Below are 15,303 nucleotides of genomic sequence, written 5' to 3' on the forward strand. Positions count from 1 at the left end.
CCAGCAGTGAGGGACACTGGTCTCACCATCCCTGGAGCTGTAGCTGAGGGGCTGCCTTGCACTGGGCTGGAGCTAGGGACCCTCTTTTCTCTAAGGTGCTGGGATTCTAAAGGCTTTAGCCCACTCCTAGGCTCAGGGGCACACGTTGTGGAGTTTGGTTGAATTTTTCCCTGTGTGCTGACCATGACCTGTCATATCTGCCCCATCCAACAGGGGCGTGCCCTTTGGTTCAGTCCGTGTGATGGTGACCTGGAAGTGTGGGCCTCCCCTCCCTGTGCCCCTTCCTCCCACCCCCCATCCCATCTCATCCTCATCTCCATTCTCTCCGCCGGTTGCTGTTGGCCGCATGCTCCATCGCCATCTCCCACACCAGTGTCCAAGAGACGCAAGGCCCATCTGCGGCGCCTGGATCGCCGGTGGACCCTGGGCGGGATGGTCAACAGGCAGCACAGCCGAGGTGACTGCGGGAGCTGGCTTCTCCTCCCTCGCAGCGACCGCCTGTCTCTCGCTAACACTGCTCTTTCTTTCTGGGCTCTGCTCTCTGCCCTGTGGCCTCCTCGTTCACCCAGATTCATGGGCCAGGCTTTTTTCTCACCTACTGCAGCTGGTGTGGGGTGGGCCTGCTTGGGAATTGGGGTGGCACTGGGGGTGGCTCTGGCTTTGTCAACATCCTGGGTATGAGGGTCATGGAACACAGTTGTGGGTTCCCTGAAAAAGTACAGGGACTTGAGGAGGGGGACAAGGGGGTCTCAGGTCTTTAAGAAAGGCCACGTTGGCCCTGGAAGCTGCAGATTAAAGGAGCTAAGCGTGTCTAGCCCTCTGCTCGGGCCATCCCACTCCCCCATCCTTCATGGCCCCTGTCCTCTGAGAAAAGGCTCCCTCGGCCAAAGTTGTTCTATCAGTTTCTTGGGAACAAAGCAGAAAGAAGGACTGGCTCACATTCATGCTCCTCCTGCCAGTTCCACGGAAACTAGAAAGGGAGCAAAGCCAGACCCAGCCTGGCACCAGGGTGCAGCCCAACAGGCTCTGCTGAGGGTCAGGTCCAGCCAGGAGCAGTAACTGCTGGGGCTTCAGGAGGGGCCTGATCCAGGGGAGTCCAGGGAGCCCCCCCCCAGGCCTGGCACATGGGCTGGTCAGATGTTTGTGGGTTTAGAGCTTTCTCGCCCAGGATCTTTCTAGCATCCAGGAACTTGGGAGGTAAGGGAGTGGAACAAAGCCCCAGGACTGGGCTGCTGAACAAACCCCTAAACATCTGCAGACCCCCGGGCCAGGGCTTGGCCAGCCCCGCATGGAGCAGGGTGTGTGTGCTTCCCACAGTGACAGCACAGAGAGGGGTGTATCATAAACACTGGCCTTTCTGGAAGCGGGGACACCCAGTGCCCCCCACCCTCACAGCTTGGTTCTAAATGACCGTAAGAGCATGTTTTGGTGTCTGCCCCAGGCCCAAAGCAGCAGGAAGCCTGGACACAGGTGGCTACAGCCTATGGCTGGCTCAGCGTCAGGCACAGAGCACTGGCCATGAGGAGTCCAGCTTGTCCTGAGGGCAGGGCCTGGGCTGGACCCGGTGGGCTGACACAGGGCTGGGGGCCAAGTTGTAGGAATAGCAAGAACAGGCCAGACATAGAGCAATGGCCACCCTAAAGCTGGGACGCAGTTCAAGCATAGGTGGCAAAGGAGAGTGGGACGTAGGTCTGGAAATGCGCGGCAGGGATGAAGGTTTGGCTCCAAACACCCTTGCACCCTGAGCCCCAAACACGACCATCTCCACAACCCCACAGACACGCGCAGCCCTCATGGCCACAGATATGACTGTGTGCCCTGTCATATCCAGCCTCCCCGACACCCACATATCCACAGTCCCAGGCACACAGCCACTCACAATACACATACACAATTCCAGTTATGCAGGCACGCATACACCATGCCATGTGTCTTCTGTTTATACCATCACAAATGCATCATACACAGTCACAAAATCATTACACACACACACATACGCACCATACACACATACGCCACCCATTCCTCCGCAGCAACACTCACAAGGGCACATACAGCTTCATACACACAACGCTTTGCACCACCTATATGCCAGTCACAGACATACAGTGATATGTGGAGACACAAATATGCAATGAAATGCCTAATTCTTGGTCACCCATACCTAAGCAAATATAAGCCCCCAGCTCTTGCTCTCTCTCTTTCTCTCTCTTAAATAAGAGACCTAAACAACATAATTTCCCAGCCTCAGCCTGATGGGCTAAGTTAAACCAGGCAGCCAAGAAAAACTTGCAGAGAGTTGGCTTGGAGACGCTTGCTGCAAACAGCAGAGCTGGTGGGGGAGGCAGGCTGCAGGTTGTGGAGGAGCTAGACAAGAGAAAAGCGGAGCTTCCCCACGGCCTCTGCTCCCCGTTCCCTCAGCCAGCCAGGCCCTTGGAACCAAAAGGCCTCTCTCAGTGGGGTTGGGTAAGTCGTGGGGGCAGGAAGGGAGTGGGGAGACTGCTGACAGAGGGGAAAGTGTTGGGGAAGAGGAGGCTTCTGTGGTTTGGAAACTACAGGGCATCCAGCCCCTGCCTCCAAAACCAAAGCAGGCCTGTCCCCCTCACCCACCCGGCTGACCGCCTGGCCAGCCCTCCCCAGGGCAGGCTGCCACTGTCTCCTGGTGGCGTGGTCAGTGCTCACAGCCCCAGTTGCTTCCCAGAAGCCCTGAGGATCCCACTGGAGCTCACAGCCTCCCTTCCCGCAACCCCATTTCCGACGGGACAGCTCTTCCCAAGACCCTGACCACCCTGAATCACGCAGCTGCCCGCTGAGGCCATGTCCGTCTGTCTGGGCCTTCTCTTGTCTGGCGCCCCCAGATGGGGTTTGTGGCCCAAGCAAGTCTCTCTTCCTTGGGACACCTGTGAGTTGGAAGGCCTGAGACCCACAAGGCCTGTGTCCACATGGAAAGTCCATGCCTCTGCCATCTGAGCCAACTGGGTGGAAACCCAGGAGCTGGGAAGACCTGGTCTGCCTGCCTAGCCCTGCCAGGGAAGAGGGCTCTGGGTTCCCATCCCTGCAACCTGTGCAGTGACCCGGGCAGGACAAGCCTCCCATCCAGGAGCTCTCACCAGCAGCACGTGAACTCCTGGACATCTGTGGTTGCTGCAGCCCCAGGACCCCCAAGAACCTTTTGCAGGAGCAGCTCAACTTTACCAGCCAGAACTGATATCCCTGGTTCTGCTCCCACCCCCAAGAGGTCAGGAGAAAGCCTGAGCGTACATGGCCCACAGGATTCTGTCTTCCACGCACCCCGGGAGGCTGTGAAGGCTGGGGCTGGGCCCTAGTCGCCCAGGAGGCTGAGCCCACATGATGGTCTAGACCTTGTTCTCTGCCATGAAGCAGGGCAGGGCTCCTCTGATCTTCCCACGAGAAGGGCTGTCATTTTTCCCTGCAAATGCAACCTTGCCTAGGAAAACCTTAATGATGGCTTCCTGCTCGAACCACAGACTTTTAAAAATAGCCCAGCTGAACAAAGGCAAAATGTGAAGCCCAGGCCTCGCCTCATCCTAACCTCAGAATCCTGGATTCCCGGAGCCTGGCGCTGCCCCTCTGGCCGCCGCTGGGCCGGGATTTGCCATGCCTTACTGGAAAATGGAGCAGAACCAGAAGCAGGCAGGAGAGCGGAGAGAGTTGGACTGTGGAGCCCTGAACTTCTCAAAGGGCCGAGTCAGAATCTGGCTGGGCAGGGTTCTCAGGCCGCCTTGGCAGCAGTCCGAAGCATGGCTGGGTTGGAATCTGAAAGCCTCCAGGAGTAAGGCCCTCCCTGAGTCGATGCTGACCAAGTTCTGCAGCAGAGAAGGGCGTGCTGAAAAATCCTGCAGGCTCCCATGGGTCATCAACCTCCTCCTGCTTTTGGGCAGCCGTTTGAATTTGGCTAGTAGCCCATCAGTTCTGTCCTCACAGCCTGGCAGGGCAGCCACAACCACCCGCAAAGGGAGCTGCTATCTTGGCTCAGCACAGGGCTGCAGACAGGGCCCTGATAATCCAGGGGAGAGTGGACAGATGGCCCTCCCACAGCTGGGGGTTGGGGTCGCAGCTGCCTCCCACCCCCATGGCCACCAGTCTTAGGCAGGCTGCCCGTCAGCGTCCAGCCAAGGAGCCCAGGGGGTGGCTATCACAGCTGGGAGCCAGGAGGGGTGGGTGTCCCAGAGACCAGAGGCCAGCAGTCTGCTCCAGCATCCTGCTGTTTTGAGCGCACAGCGCTTCCCATCAGTACCCTTGCTCTGCCTTGCCTGGTCGTGATGCAGTCAACAGTCTCTCGCTGTCTGCCAGGCACTGTCTCAGCCCCTGGGGAGCACCCACGCCAGAGAGGACAACATTGGCTCGGGGTGACCCTTTGGAAGGGCATGGCCAGATTGCTACTTCCTCCTCCTGTCTCAGCTCCTGTTCCCCCAGAGGGTGAGGTGGGGAGTGTTCCACCCTGAGCAGTCCTCTATGGAGTGTCTCAGCCAGGAGGCAGGGACTCTTTAGCCAGCCAGCTAGGAGCAGAGCCACGGAGTACTCAGCTCTGGGGTCTACCTATCAGGGGCTTCCTGGGACAGGGAGAGCTGAACCCCAGGAGGCATGGAAGAAACACCTTCCTGGAAGCCTGATCAAGGACCCAAGCGGGAGGCACCTAGGCCTCCTGCCAGGAGAGAGGCTGACAGAAACCAGGGGAGGCACTGTGGTGCCCCACTCTCCCCACACCCGCCCTCCCAAGCCTTCCTGAGAGTCTACAAGGCACTTCTTTCCCAGCACCTCGGGAAGACCTTGGGCAAGACCCTGAAGTGACATCCTTGAAAATAGAGCAGGCTGCCCTCCAGAGGGTTGGGCCTTGGCTGCGTGGTTGGCACAGCATGTTCTCCTGCAGAAGCCGCTTGGGCGAACTGGCCCAATAAGGGCCCCAGGGTGCTGCCTGATTGTGCTGTGCTTGGTGTTTCCAAGCTCATTTGGCCATCGAACCCTTGTCTTAACACATATAACCACTCCCATCAGACCTAGGTTCCATAGACTCCTCTTGGGAGATTACATGACCAGGTGTCAATGGATGAACTGGGTGCTCAGGGAAGGTTTCACCAAGGAGGTGTCCCTAGAACCTCTGAAGGTCAGACAGAGGAAGGATGCAAGAGGCTGAGCTGGGGGCAGGGAGACGAGAGTTCATCTGGGACACAGATGGAAACGGCACATTTCAAGGAGAGGCGGTATGCCATGGGGCCTCAAGGCATGCAAGGACACCTCATGAGGGGCCTGCTTCTCCTAATCCTGCCCTCGGCCCAGCAAGCTCCTGAGCCCTGTGGACTCCAAGGTCCCAGCAGCCTGGCTGCCATTATCAGGCTGGGAGGGCCGACTCCCCACTCCCAGGGCCTTGCCTGACAACCTGGGTCCTGGCTGGCTTTGGCACACACTGGGAGCAGCAGTGACCCCTGCTCCCATGGTCTCCCTGCTGCCACCTCTGGGGTCTGGTCCTTCCCTCCCCTGGAGAAGCCAGAGCTGACCCACTGCACCTTCTTGGCAAGCAGCTGAGCAAAAGCCAGGCCAGGGCAGGAGGAGGGGACAGGAAGCAGGACCTGCATCCTGACCTCAAATAATCTTGCTTTCTTGCTCCCACCCCTAGAGGAGAAGTATGTCACCGTGCAGCCTTACACCAGCCAAAGCAAGGACGAGATTGGCTTTGAGAAGGGCGTCACAGTGGAGGTGATCCGGAAGAATCTGGAAGGCTGGTGGTATATCAGGTAGGGAACCCTTACATGTATGAATGAGATGCCTCTCGCCCACCTGGGCCCCGGGCAGAGTGCAAAGTGGCCGTGGCCACCTGACAGCAGGTAGATACTGACAGCTTTGTGCCCGCGGCACAGGGCTGGGCTGCTGCACCTCTGCACAGCTGAATAGCTCAACCAGAGAGTGCTCATCTTGCAAATTTTCTCCTGGGACGCATAAAGCAGAGCTTGAGCCACAGCCAGCGGGGCACAGAGGCCCCCGGCTCAGCTTGCAGGCTGTGGTGCAATCCCTTCCCACGTATCTGCCAAGAGAGTTCAGCACATCTGAATTTGGTTTTGTGTGTCCGGCCTTGGCTGCTTGGTCTGCTCTGCAGCTAGCGCTGCCTGGAGCACTGGCATCCGCAGGCCTTGCTGAGGTCCCAGCAGGCAACCTCTGCTGCCCAGGCTCAGTACTCAGGGAGGTGGGCTGGGGGCGGGGGCAGGCGCAGATGCAGGCCTCTTGCAGCCGCATCCCTGGTGGATGGGGACTGGCTGTCCAATCTGCAGGGCTGGCTGCAAGGGCTGGAGCAGAAGTCAGGCCTCGGCTCAGGCCATTGGAGGCTTCTTCCTTCTCTTGCCGCCCCCTCTCCCAGGCCTAATCACAGTTCCCAGCCTAGAATCCTATTGAATGGTGTGGGTAGGGAAGTGGGGTCTTTCCTGACCTTCTGGAAGCAAACAATCCCGTGGGTTTCACTCACCATTACCTGGCCAAGACCTACCCTTCCAGGACCCCTGCTCTCAAGAAATGCTCCAGGAGACTTGATCTCAGTAAGTGCTTTTGGTGCCCTTGAAACTGGCTCACCTGTGATGACTTTGCCCACCTTCTCTCTTCTCTGCCAGTTACCCAGCTGACAGGGATAGTCCTATATCCTTGGGCTCTGGGGACCCCAGACCCACTGTGGGCAGGACATGCATTCTAGGTGGTCTCCCACAGAGAGGACAGGATTGTGCAGTGGCACCAATGTGCCCCAGGTGATGTGAGTACTCATGGGACAGTTGCTCAGAACATGGTACAACATGATGGCATTAAAGGCTAGTCCATGCTGAGGTCACTGGCCATATGGAGATTGCACCTTAGTCTGACCTGATGGAACATGGCTCCATGGCACGCACTGCAGCCCCCGCCCCACCCCGGAGCCCTGGTACATATCAGTCAGGAGAGCTGAGATGTCCCTTTCTGTCCCTTTGGGCGGGATGGGACTGTGCATCTGGACGTGTGTTGTCCAAAGCCACTGCCCCTAGACTTTTATGTTCTCTGAGCAATGGAAACTAGAGCCAACCCAATAATCCACCAGCCATGAGTTGGACATGGGAAAGCCAGGAAACATTCTGGCAGGCTGGTGGCCTAGCTCACTTGCCTGGAGCTTATCTACAAGGCTGCTTTATTATTATTTTTTAGTTTTCTAAAATGACCAACAAAGTCACTCTGAGCTGCTTCTAGTCCGCTCCTGTCCCCATGGCCTAGTCTTACAGCCAGCAGGAGCTTGGACTGAGAAAACCCAGCTGAAAAGATTCCACCTTAAGAAGGCTGCCAGACAGCCCCTTAAATATGCTATTTCCCAACATTCCAGGCTCTACGTTGATCCTCATTTCCTGTCTTTCTTCTCCTCCCCCAACCCCTGCACACACACACACACACACACACACACACACACACACACACACACACACACACACACACACACACACACACACACACACACACACACACACACAACCTCGCACTCTCTCCGTCGCGCCCTTTCCAGCTTGCTTCCCGCTGGAGTCATTTCATTCTCCAGAGCTGGAAAGCAGATGTGAGCAGAGCTGGACCCAGACACACACAAGCACTCCTGATTCCCTTGCATTTCTCCTCCTGGAATCTAATTTTACCCATGTAGCGCTGAAGGAACACAAATAGGAGCACTCGGGGCCCTAAGCAGGCCTGACCGTCACCTCCATGAGCCCCCTCTCCCCATAGCTCTACAGTGTCCCTGTAGAAAAACCGTCAATGAGGGCCAGTGGGCTCATCTTTGTCTTTTCTCTGAGATGCAAGAGCACCAGGCTCTGGGCCAGATGCTGCTAAGCGCTCACTGTGTGACCCCCTTGCTTTTCTGAGCCGTAGTTGTTGGCTCACATAAGATTAGGTATTTTTACTCGTTGCTCCCATCCACCCTTAAAATTCTGTGCTTCTGTTTGCACCCATTGTATCAGGGAGCCAAGACAGGCCCCTGACTCCTACCTACATGTTAACTCACCTCTGCCTCCCAATCCCTGGGGAGGTGAGCTTGGCTCAGCCTGCCTGCACGTTTTTGTGACATGAACGTAAGAAGCCACCTCCTACCTGAGCTTTCTTGCAAAGCTCAGACATGTTGATAAGAACTTCAGCTTTCATATTCCTTTTCTCCCACCTAATGAGTGCCCAAGAACAAGGTCAGATCAGGAAGACAGGGGGTGTGCAGACATCTGGTGTGGAGGAGCCATTCCAAAGAGCCATATGTGTCCCAGGGAGCAGATGGGGACATTGCAACCCAGACTTGGGGGCACTGGCCAGCGACTACTGGACCAGGAAGTGAAGTCCCCATGGGTTTGGGTGAAAACTCAACGCCACGAGGAAAAAAGGAAAAGCTTGTTTTCAGAAGTCATCGAATCACCAGAAATTAAGTCAGCCCTATCATTTGCCTTTTGCCTTTGTTTATGAGCTTTTGGTTTTGTTTCCTTTTGTTTTGTTTTTGTTTTGCTTTGGTTTTAGTTTTATCTAGTCATGTGCTTTTGTCTTTTCACTTATGGTTTCTGCTTTTGGAGCCCCACTTAGATTTTCTCAACCCCCAACATTATGTCAATCTTCTATTTTTTAATTCTGCTATATGGTATAAAGCCAGTGTCTGTCTTACTTGTTTTTCCTAACTGGGTCATCAGTTTTCCCCAAATCACTTATTACATTTTTGGAGATAGGGTCTGTCTCCCAGAGTGGAGTGCAGTGGCATGATCATAGCTCACTGTAGCTTCAAACTCCTGGGCTCAAGCAATCCTCCCACCTTAGCCTCCCAAGTACCTGAGACTACAGGTATGCGCCATCACACCCAGCTAATTTAAAAAAAAAAAATTTTTTTTGGTAGACATGAGATCTTGCTATGCAGCCCAGCCTGGCCTTAAACGATCCTCCTGCCTCAGCTTCCCAAAGTGCTGTAATGACAGGTGTGAGCCACCTCGCCCAGCCCCAAATCACTTATTGAATAATGCATCTTTGTTCCACTACAGTAAATTTAGCCTGGTTTGTGAACTTGGTCTGTGACAGTCTATAGAGGATCCACCTACTCTCCCCGCAGTGGCACCACAGCTCTCCCATTCAGTCATCTGGCATGGAGGAGCCATTCCAACTAAGATGTTGGAGACATCTTAGTTGATCTCAACGTGTCTGTCCTTCTGGGTACATTTTTAGCAGCAACTCTACCCCTGCATCTTGCAAAAGAGACACAAACTGAGCTCCAGGGAAGGGACTTGTGCAAGGTACCACAGACTAGAACTCAGACTGCCTGACTCTCACCTTCTGGAGTCAATTCCCTCTCTAATAATACCTCCCCTCCCTACAGGCCATTTACCTCTACATACCACATCCACACCTTCTCATTTCTTATCTCTCTAATTATCCTCAACTGACTCGGAAGTAGCAGGCCATTATGAAGTCCTCCTTTGGGCAATCCAAAAGTTGATAAATCTGATCCCAAGCTCCCATGTTTGCCTGACTTTGCAGAGCATGAGAGCCCACCCCAAGAGGGATCAGGCAAAGAAAAAGGAACATGGAGAGGGGGCAGTGGGAATTGGTGTTCTGGGTGTCTCTTCCACCTACCGTCGGTGCCATTTCTCTTCAGAGTAGTGGGATTGCCAAGCCTTGCAGAACATGGTAGGGAAGGCACCACTGGGCAAGGCCAGATGGATCCTAGGGCCTGGGAGTGGGGTGTGAGGTCAGAGTGCTGTAACGATAGCACATCCCGCTCCTCCCCACAGATACCTGGGCAAAGAGGGCTGGGCGCCAGCATCCTACCTGAAGAAGGCCAAGGATGACCTGCCAACCCGGAAGAAGAACCTGGCCGGCCCAGTGGAGATCATCGGGAACATCATGGAGATCAGCAACCTGCTGAACAAGAAGGCATCTGGGGACAAGGAAACTCCACCAGCCGAAGGCGAGGGCCACGAGGCCCCCATTGCCAAGAAGGAGATCAGCCTGCCCATCCTCTGCAATGCCTCCAATGGCAGCGCCGTGGGCGTTCCTGACAGGACTGTCTCCAGGCTGGCCCAGGGCTCTCCAGCTGTGGCCAGGATTGCCCCTCAGCGGGCCCAGATCAGTAAGAGCCTCGCTGACCTCTAGGTCCTCACTGCAAAGCTCCTTAGAGAATGGGCATGGGTGCCATGAAAGCCAGGGGGGTGCAAAGGACCCTCATGGCGTTTTCCTCCTGGGTACAGACTGGCCTTTGACCCTTACTCTGTCAACTTGTGTCATGCTCATCACAGGAGTGGAGAAGGCAGAGGAGTTTGATGACTCAACTGCTCCCAGCTGCTCCACGGAAGCTAAATCACATGAGGATGTGGGTGGTAGCGTTCCCTCCTTCTCTAGTGGAGAGCCAGCAATGGTCACTCTACAGATACACGCGTTCCAAGAGCAAGAAATGTTTTCTTTTCCTTATGGTAAAGGCTTTATAAATCAAGATAGATGATGTATAGCTGACTTTTTTAAAAAATCAAAAAAACACATTTCCCTGGACTGTTGAATGTGGGTGCTATATGCAGGGCTGCCCTGTGGAGTGACAGTCTGTAGAGAAACGTCTTTCTGGGCCTTAGCAGCTCCTTCCCTATGACTTTCCACTGGTTACTGGAAACCTAAGAGACTTGGGAGCTAAGGTTTTACCACTGTACACAGGCAGTTTCAACAGTGCGTTCTTCGAGAATCACCTTCATTTCTCAGGAGACTCCAGGCAGTCTGGCACCCTCCATCTCTGGCCCAATGATGCCTTTTGTTGAGGCTTAAAACTTCTGTGTTACAGGAGACTAGCTTTTGTTTGTGTCCAGCCATTCTTAAAATCTGGAGGAAAGCTGTTTCTTTAGTTTAGCTCCACTGGGTTAAGTTAGCTCTTGTGCCTGAAATCTTTTAGGGAACCAGCTGGGAAACAGTTATTGGGCACCTCCTCTTGCCTGGCATTATGCTAGCTTCTATGGATTTAATAGTAAGCAAAAAATAGACATGGTCTCTGCTCCTAACTTTGAAAATCTGATAAATCTATACACCCGTTACCCTGAAAAATGCCCACATAGCTGCACATTTTGAAAAGCGCACATAATTTTAGAGGGTTTGTAGATCCCTTGGAAGCACAGCCAAGGTAAAGGTCTATAGTTCCCCTTGAAAAAACCAACCACAGTGCCCACAGTGACTTAGAGTGTCAAGTCCTTCATAAAGGCTGAGCAAAAGCATGAACTTGAAGGATCAGGAGTTAGTTTCACCTAGGGAAGGCAGGTATGGGCACTGTTGCCCATCGTCTGACTAGGATTTCTGAAGCCGTGTCTCTTCCTCTAGGCTCCCCGAACCTACGGACAAGACCTCCACCACGCAGAGAATCCAGCCTGGTATGTGTACTGAATTTATTCTCCCCTTTCCTTCCTTTTCTGTGGATGCACTATAGCCACCCAATCAATTGGCTATCTTGCGGCAGAGCCTCTTGATCCAGGGCTTTTCCAGAGCCCTGCTGGGGCTTCTAGTTTTGTGGGGCGAGGGGCAGGGAGGGAAGTCTACAGATCCCAGCCTTCCTGGGGGCCTGGCTGGACAGTTTATAATCGGAAACACACTGCACTCCAAAGCTAAATAAATCCATCCCAGCCACTGCATTGGCAGACATAAACATTTAGACTGCCGGGCAAAAGTGTCCAGCCAGGGCATTGCCAGGGGCTGGAAATGGGGCTGCTGTCCATGCTAGCCTGGAAGCCTTTCAGCTTTCCCTGGTCAAGAATGCCCAGTGGAGGTGGTGGATGGCAGAGTCTGGGAGGGCAGAGGGCAGATCAGTGAACGTCTTCCAGGGAGAAGTGTGAGTTGCAAGCACTGGCTCATGCCCCAGCTTCAAGAGGTTAACACTGCCAGGGTCCCTGGCTCATGTGGGTGGGGTTTCCTGGTGTCCAGACCCTCGGGCAGGTAGATACACATCAGGGGCCAGGGCTTGGGGTGCCTGCGATGCTGGTGGCAGGCTGACAGCCCTGGAACAAAGAACTGTTAGTAGACGCAGTGGGATGTAGTGGAAAGAGTGGGTCTTCAAGTGCCAGGCATGGATTCGGATTCCACTTCTGACACTTAGAGGCGGAGAGACTGTAGGTAAGCCAGTTGCCCTCTACAAGCTTCAGTGCCCTTATTTGTCAGACAGGACAGTACTAGCCATCTCTTAGGGCTGTTGTAAGGATGAAATGAAATGATGTATATGGGGGGCTGGCAAACGGGTTTCCATCTCCTGTGTCAGCTCTTGCCTGCTTGGTAGTACTACCTGGTGCACCGGGTTAAGGAGGATTCTGAAGTCACATCTGGGCTTACCAACAAGAGTTACTGTGGTCAGTGACATCAGCCCTGGCTAGGGGAGATGGCACCAGTCTATGGAAGAGTAGGCCCTCCATAAAAATATGGTTTTTAAAGATTTCATCCCTGGAGATGAGACCTTCCTTGCCTTGGCCATGGACCCCAATGGAGTTTCTCTTTTTCCTCCTGAGTTTTACACACCCAAACACTGAATTCTCCCTCTCAACCATCTCTCCTAGCCACGGCTAATTATTTTCAGGCAGACTTGATTTTGGCAAGAATAGGGTAATTCCTTCCACACTTACCAAATGCGGGGATTGCTGAGGCAGGGCTGCTGTTTCCAGTTAGGCCCAGCTGCATCCCACCTGGCCAGAGATGTGGCCTGGGCTGAGCCTGGGCTGTGTCTGCTCACATGCACGGCTGCACAGCCAGGCCCTGGGGCCAGGAAAGGTGGCAGATTCTCAATCAATCCCTCAAAACCAGCTTCCTCCCACCCCTCACTCACTCTGCCCCAGCTCAGTTTCAACTGGTGGGGTTAGGACATGCAGAGCCTTGAAGGATGAGGAAGGCTGAGAAGAAGAGAAGTTCAGAAGGAGTGCTGAGCTCCGGCTTCTATTTATTGAGCTCTCCCTATGGCCCTCGCTGGGCCCAAAGTGATGTATGTTATCTCAGGGATCCTCTTCAGGATGCTGATATTAGTTCCATTTTACAGATGAGAGAACTGAAGTTCAGAGAGGTCAAGGGCTTTGCCCAGGGCCACACAGCTGGTAAATTGCTTTGATTGGAGTCTAGCCCCAAGGTTGAGGTCTTTCCAGGTCTTCCTGCTACACCAAGCTTCTTCCCGTCTCCTCGTCCCTCCCACCTTTTTTCCCAATTGCTTTATTTGAACCCCTTTGCATGAGGGAGGACATAAATAGCGGGGTACAAAGTCCATTTTAGCTGAGTAGAGACAAGACCATTGAAGCAAAAATGTACAATCCACAAGGACAGGGGGTTGTCCATTCGCTTTCCTAGTGGGCGCTCCATGCCTTAGACCAGTGTCTGGCACCCAGTAGACACACAACAAACAGTTGTTCAATGAATGGGTGAGGCTCACAAACCATGGGCCAAAGCCAGCTTCTAAATGTCCTTGATTGTCATGCTTAGATGCTTCTGTGCCAGTGTCTGAAAAGCATTGAGGATCTCCAATGAGTTCTACCCTGCCCACAGAATATTGCAAGTTTATTTAGTGCTTGCCTGCCTATCTGGCCTTGTCATGATGACCAGCCAAAAACTTTGCTCACTCAACCGCACTGCCTTCTTACACACCCACCCCAGACTAGAGACCACTATGCTACATTGCCTTGCCTGTGCTGTCAGAAGTCTCACCTGCAGCCCTTACCCCTAGACTCCAGGACAGTGGCTTTCCTTCCTCTCCCACAGGGCAGTATGCAAGCGCTTTGTTAGAATGATTTCTCTGCTTTTTCTTTCTTTCTTTTTTTTTTTCTTTCCAGAGACAGAGTCTTACTCTGTCACTCAGGCTGGAGTGCAGTGGTCTGTTCATAGCTCACTGCAGCCTCGAACTCCTGGGCTCACGCTATTTCCCTGCCTCAGCCTCCCAAGTAGCTGGGACCACAAGTGCATAACACCATGTCCACCTAATTTTTGTGTGTGTGGTAGAAATGGGGTCTCACTATTTGCCCAGGCTGATCTCAAACTCCTGGCCTCAAGCAGTCTTCCCACCTGGGCTTCCCAAAGCACTACGATTACAGGAGATTTCTCTGCTTTTTAATTTTCATTTTGAGATTCAGCTATTGAGGCATCTGAAAACTTGACCTCCAGAGAGGTAAGATTAGAAATTACTGTATTAATAATGAGCATTTTGTGCTGGGCACAGTGGCTTATGCCTGTAATCCCAGCAGTTTGGGAGGCTGAGGCAAGAGGATTGCTTGAGGCCAGGAGTTTGAGACCAGGCAAAACCCTGTCTCTAGTTTTTTTTTTTCTCTCTCTCTTTTTTTTTTTTTTAGCAAATTATTCCAGATCCTGAGAGAGCCCATCTCTACCAAAAAAAAAAAAAAAAATTAACCAGGTGTGGTGGTGTGTGCCTGTAGTCCCAGCTACTGGGGAGGCTGAGGTGGGAAGATCACTTGAGCCCAGGAGATGGAGGCTGCAGTGAGCTCTGATTACTCCACTGCACTCTAGCCTGGGTCCCAAAGCAAGACCCTATGTCAGAGTAATGATGATGATGATAATGATGATGATGATGATGATAGTAATGGTAATGTGAACATTTTGATAGCTCAGACAAGTCTTCCGTGAATCCTGAGTATTATTAGAAAGCCTCATCAGAGCAGTCCCCTGGCAATATATACCCTGAGACTCCCATGATAGATACGTACTCAGGCCAGCTGCTGTCCAGCTGGTGTAAACGGCCATCCGCACCCCCCTGGGGACTGAGTGGGGAACCAACCCTTGGCCAAGTTACTCTTCTGATTTAGGCGGGTTTTGCCCACTGTGTGTTCCTTAACCTTAGGGGTTCCAACTGCCAAAGCCACCAGAGCCTCCTTCTGTTGAGGTGGAGTACTACACCATTGCCGAATTCCAGTCGTGCATTTCCGATGGCATCAGCTTTCGGGGTGGACAGAAGGCAGAGGTAAGCCTCGGGCCATGAGGCTGAGGGTTTTAACTCATCATGGTGGAAGACCTACTGCATTTCCCATTTTAGGCCTTGATACTAAGATTCCTGAGGGGCGGGTAGGCAGGCAGGAAAGGTACAGAAACGAGCCCCACAAAGATGAGCATCTGCCTGGCGCTGGCCAGTGCCACGGTCTAGACTAGATCCCAGCTCTCACGCTCCACCCTGAGCTCACAGGGCTTGTCTCACAACATTTCCCAGAGCATGTGCAGGAGCTTGTGATGGGGGGGCCTTGAAACAAAGGGCTTCTGTGGTCAAATGAGCTTGCAGGACAGTCGATTAAACAAAATCCAACCCATTTGTTGTTTTAATTGCAGGGCTTC

The 15,303-nt window shown here is 53.5% G+C and overlaps 2 protein-coding genes across 5 annotated transcripts in view; one reads left to right on the forward strand and one right to left on the reverse strand.

The window, feature by feature from the left end:
- Positions 1 to 15,303, forward strand: part of SH3PXD2A (SH3 and PX domains 2A) — a 286,817-nt gene that overhangs the window by 251,365 nt on the left and 20,149 nt on the right. For 2 of the 4 annotated variants that reach the window (XR_009212713.1, XM_032178540.2), the window contains 5 exons: positions 374 to 457; positions 5,636 to 5,753; positions 9,765 to 10,102; positions 11,326 to 11,375; positions 14,819 to 14,938. Coding sequence is in view for 3 of the 4 variants with exons in the window: in XM_032178540.2 (XP_032034431.1) it covers positions 374 to 457; positions 5,636 to 5,753; positions 9,765 to 10,102; positions 11,326 to 11,375; positions 14,819 to 14,938 (710 nt within the window). In the remaining variant the exon portion in view is untranslated. The remainder of the gene's footprint in view (positions 1 to 373; positions 458 to 5,635; positions 5,754 to 9,764; positions 10,103 to 11,325; positions 11,376 to 14,818; positions 14,939 to 15,303) is intronic. The other 2 variants (XM_032178549.2, XM_058436046.1) reach the window with 2 other exon arrangements.
- Positions 12,456 to 15,303, reverse strand: part of NEURL1 (neuralized E3 ubiquitin protein ligase 1) — a 112,832-nt gene continuing 109,984 nt past the window's right edge. Inside the window, exon 5 of the mRNA XM_058436047.1 lies at positions 12,456 to 13,470. Within this exon, the coding sequence (XP_058292030.1) occupies positions 13,013 to 13,470 (458 nt within the window). The 3' untranslated portion in view covers positions 12,456 to 13,012. The remainder of the gene's footprint in view (positions 13,471 to 15,303) is intronic.

Source organism: Hylobates moloch, unplaced genomic scaffold (assembly GCF_009828535.3).
Source record: "Hylobates moloch isolate HMO894 unplaced genomic scaffold, HMol_V3 SCAFFOLD_3, whole genome shotgun sequence".
Lineage (NCBI taxonomy): Eukaryota > Metazoa > Chordata > Mammalia > Primates > Hylobatidae > Hylobates > Hylobates moloch.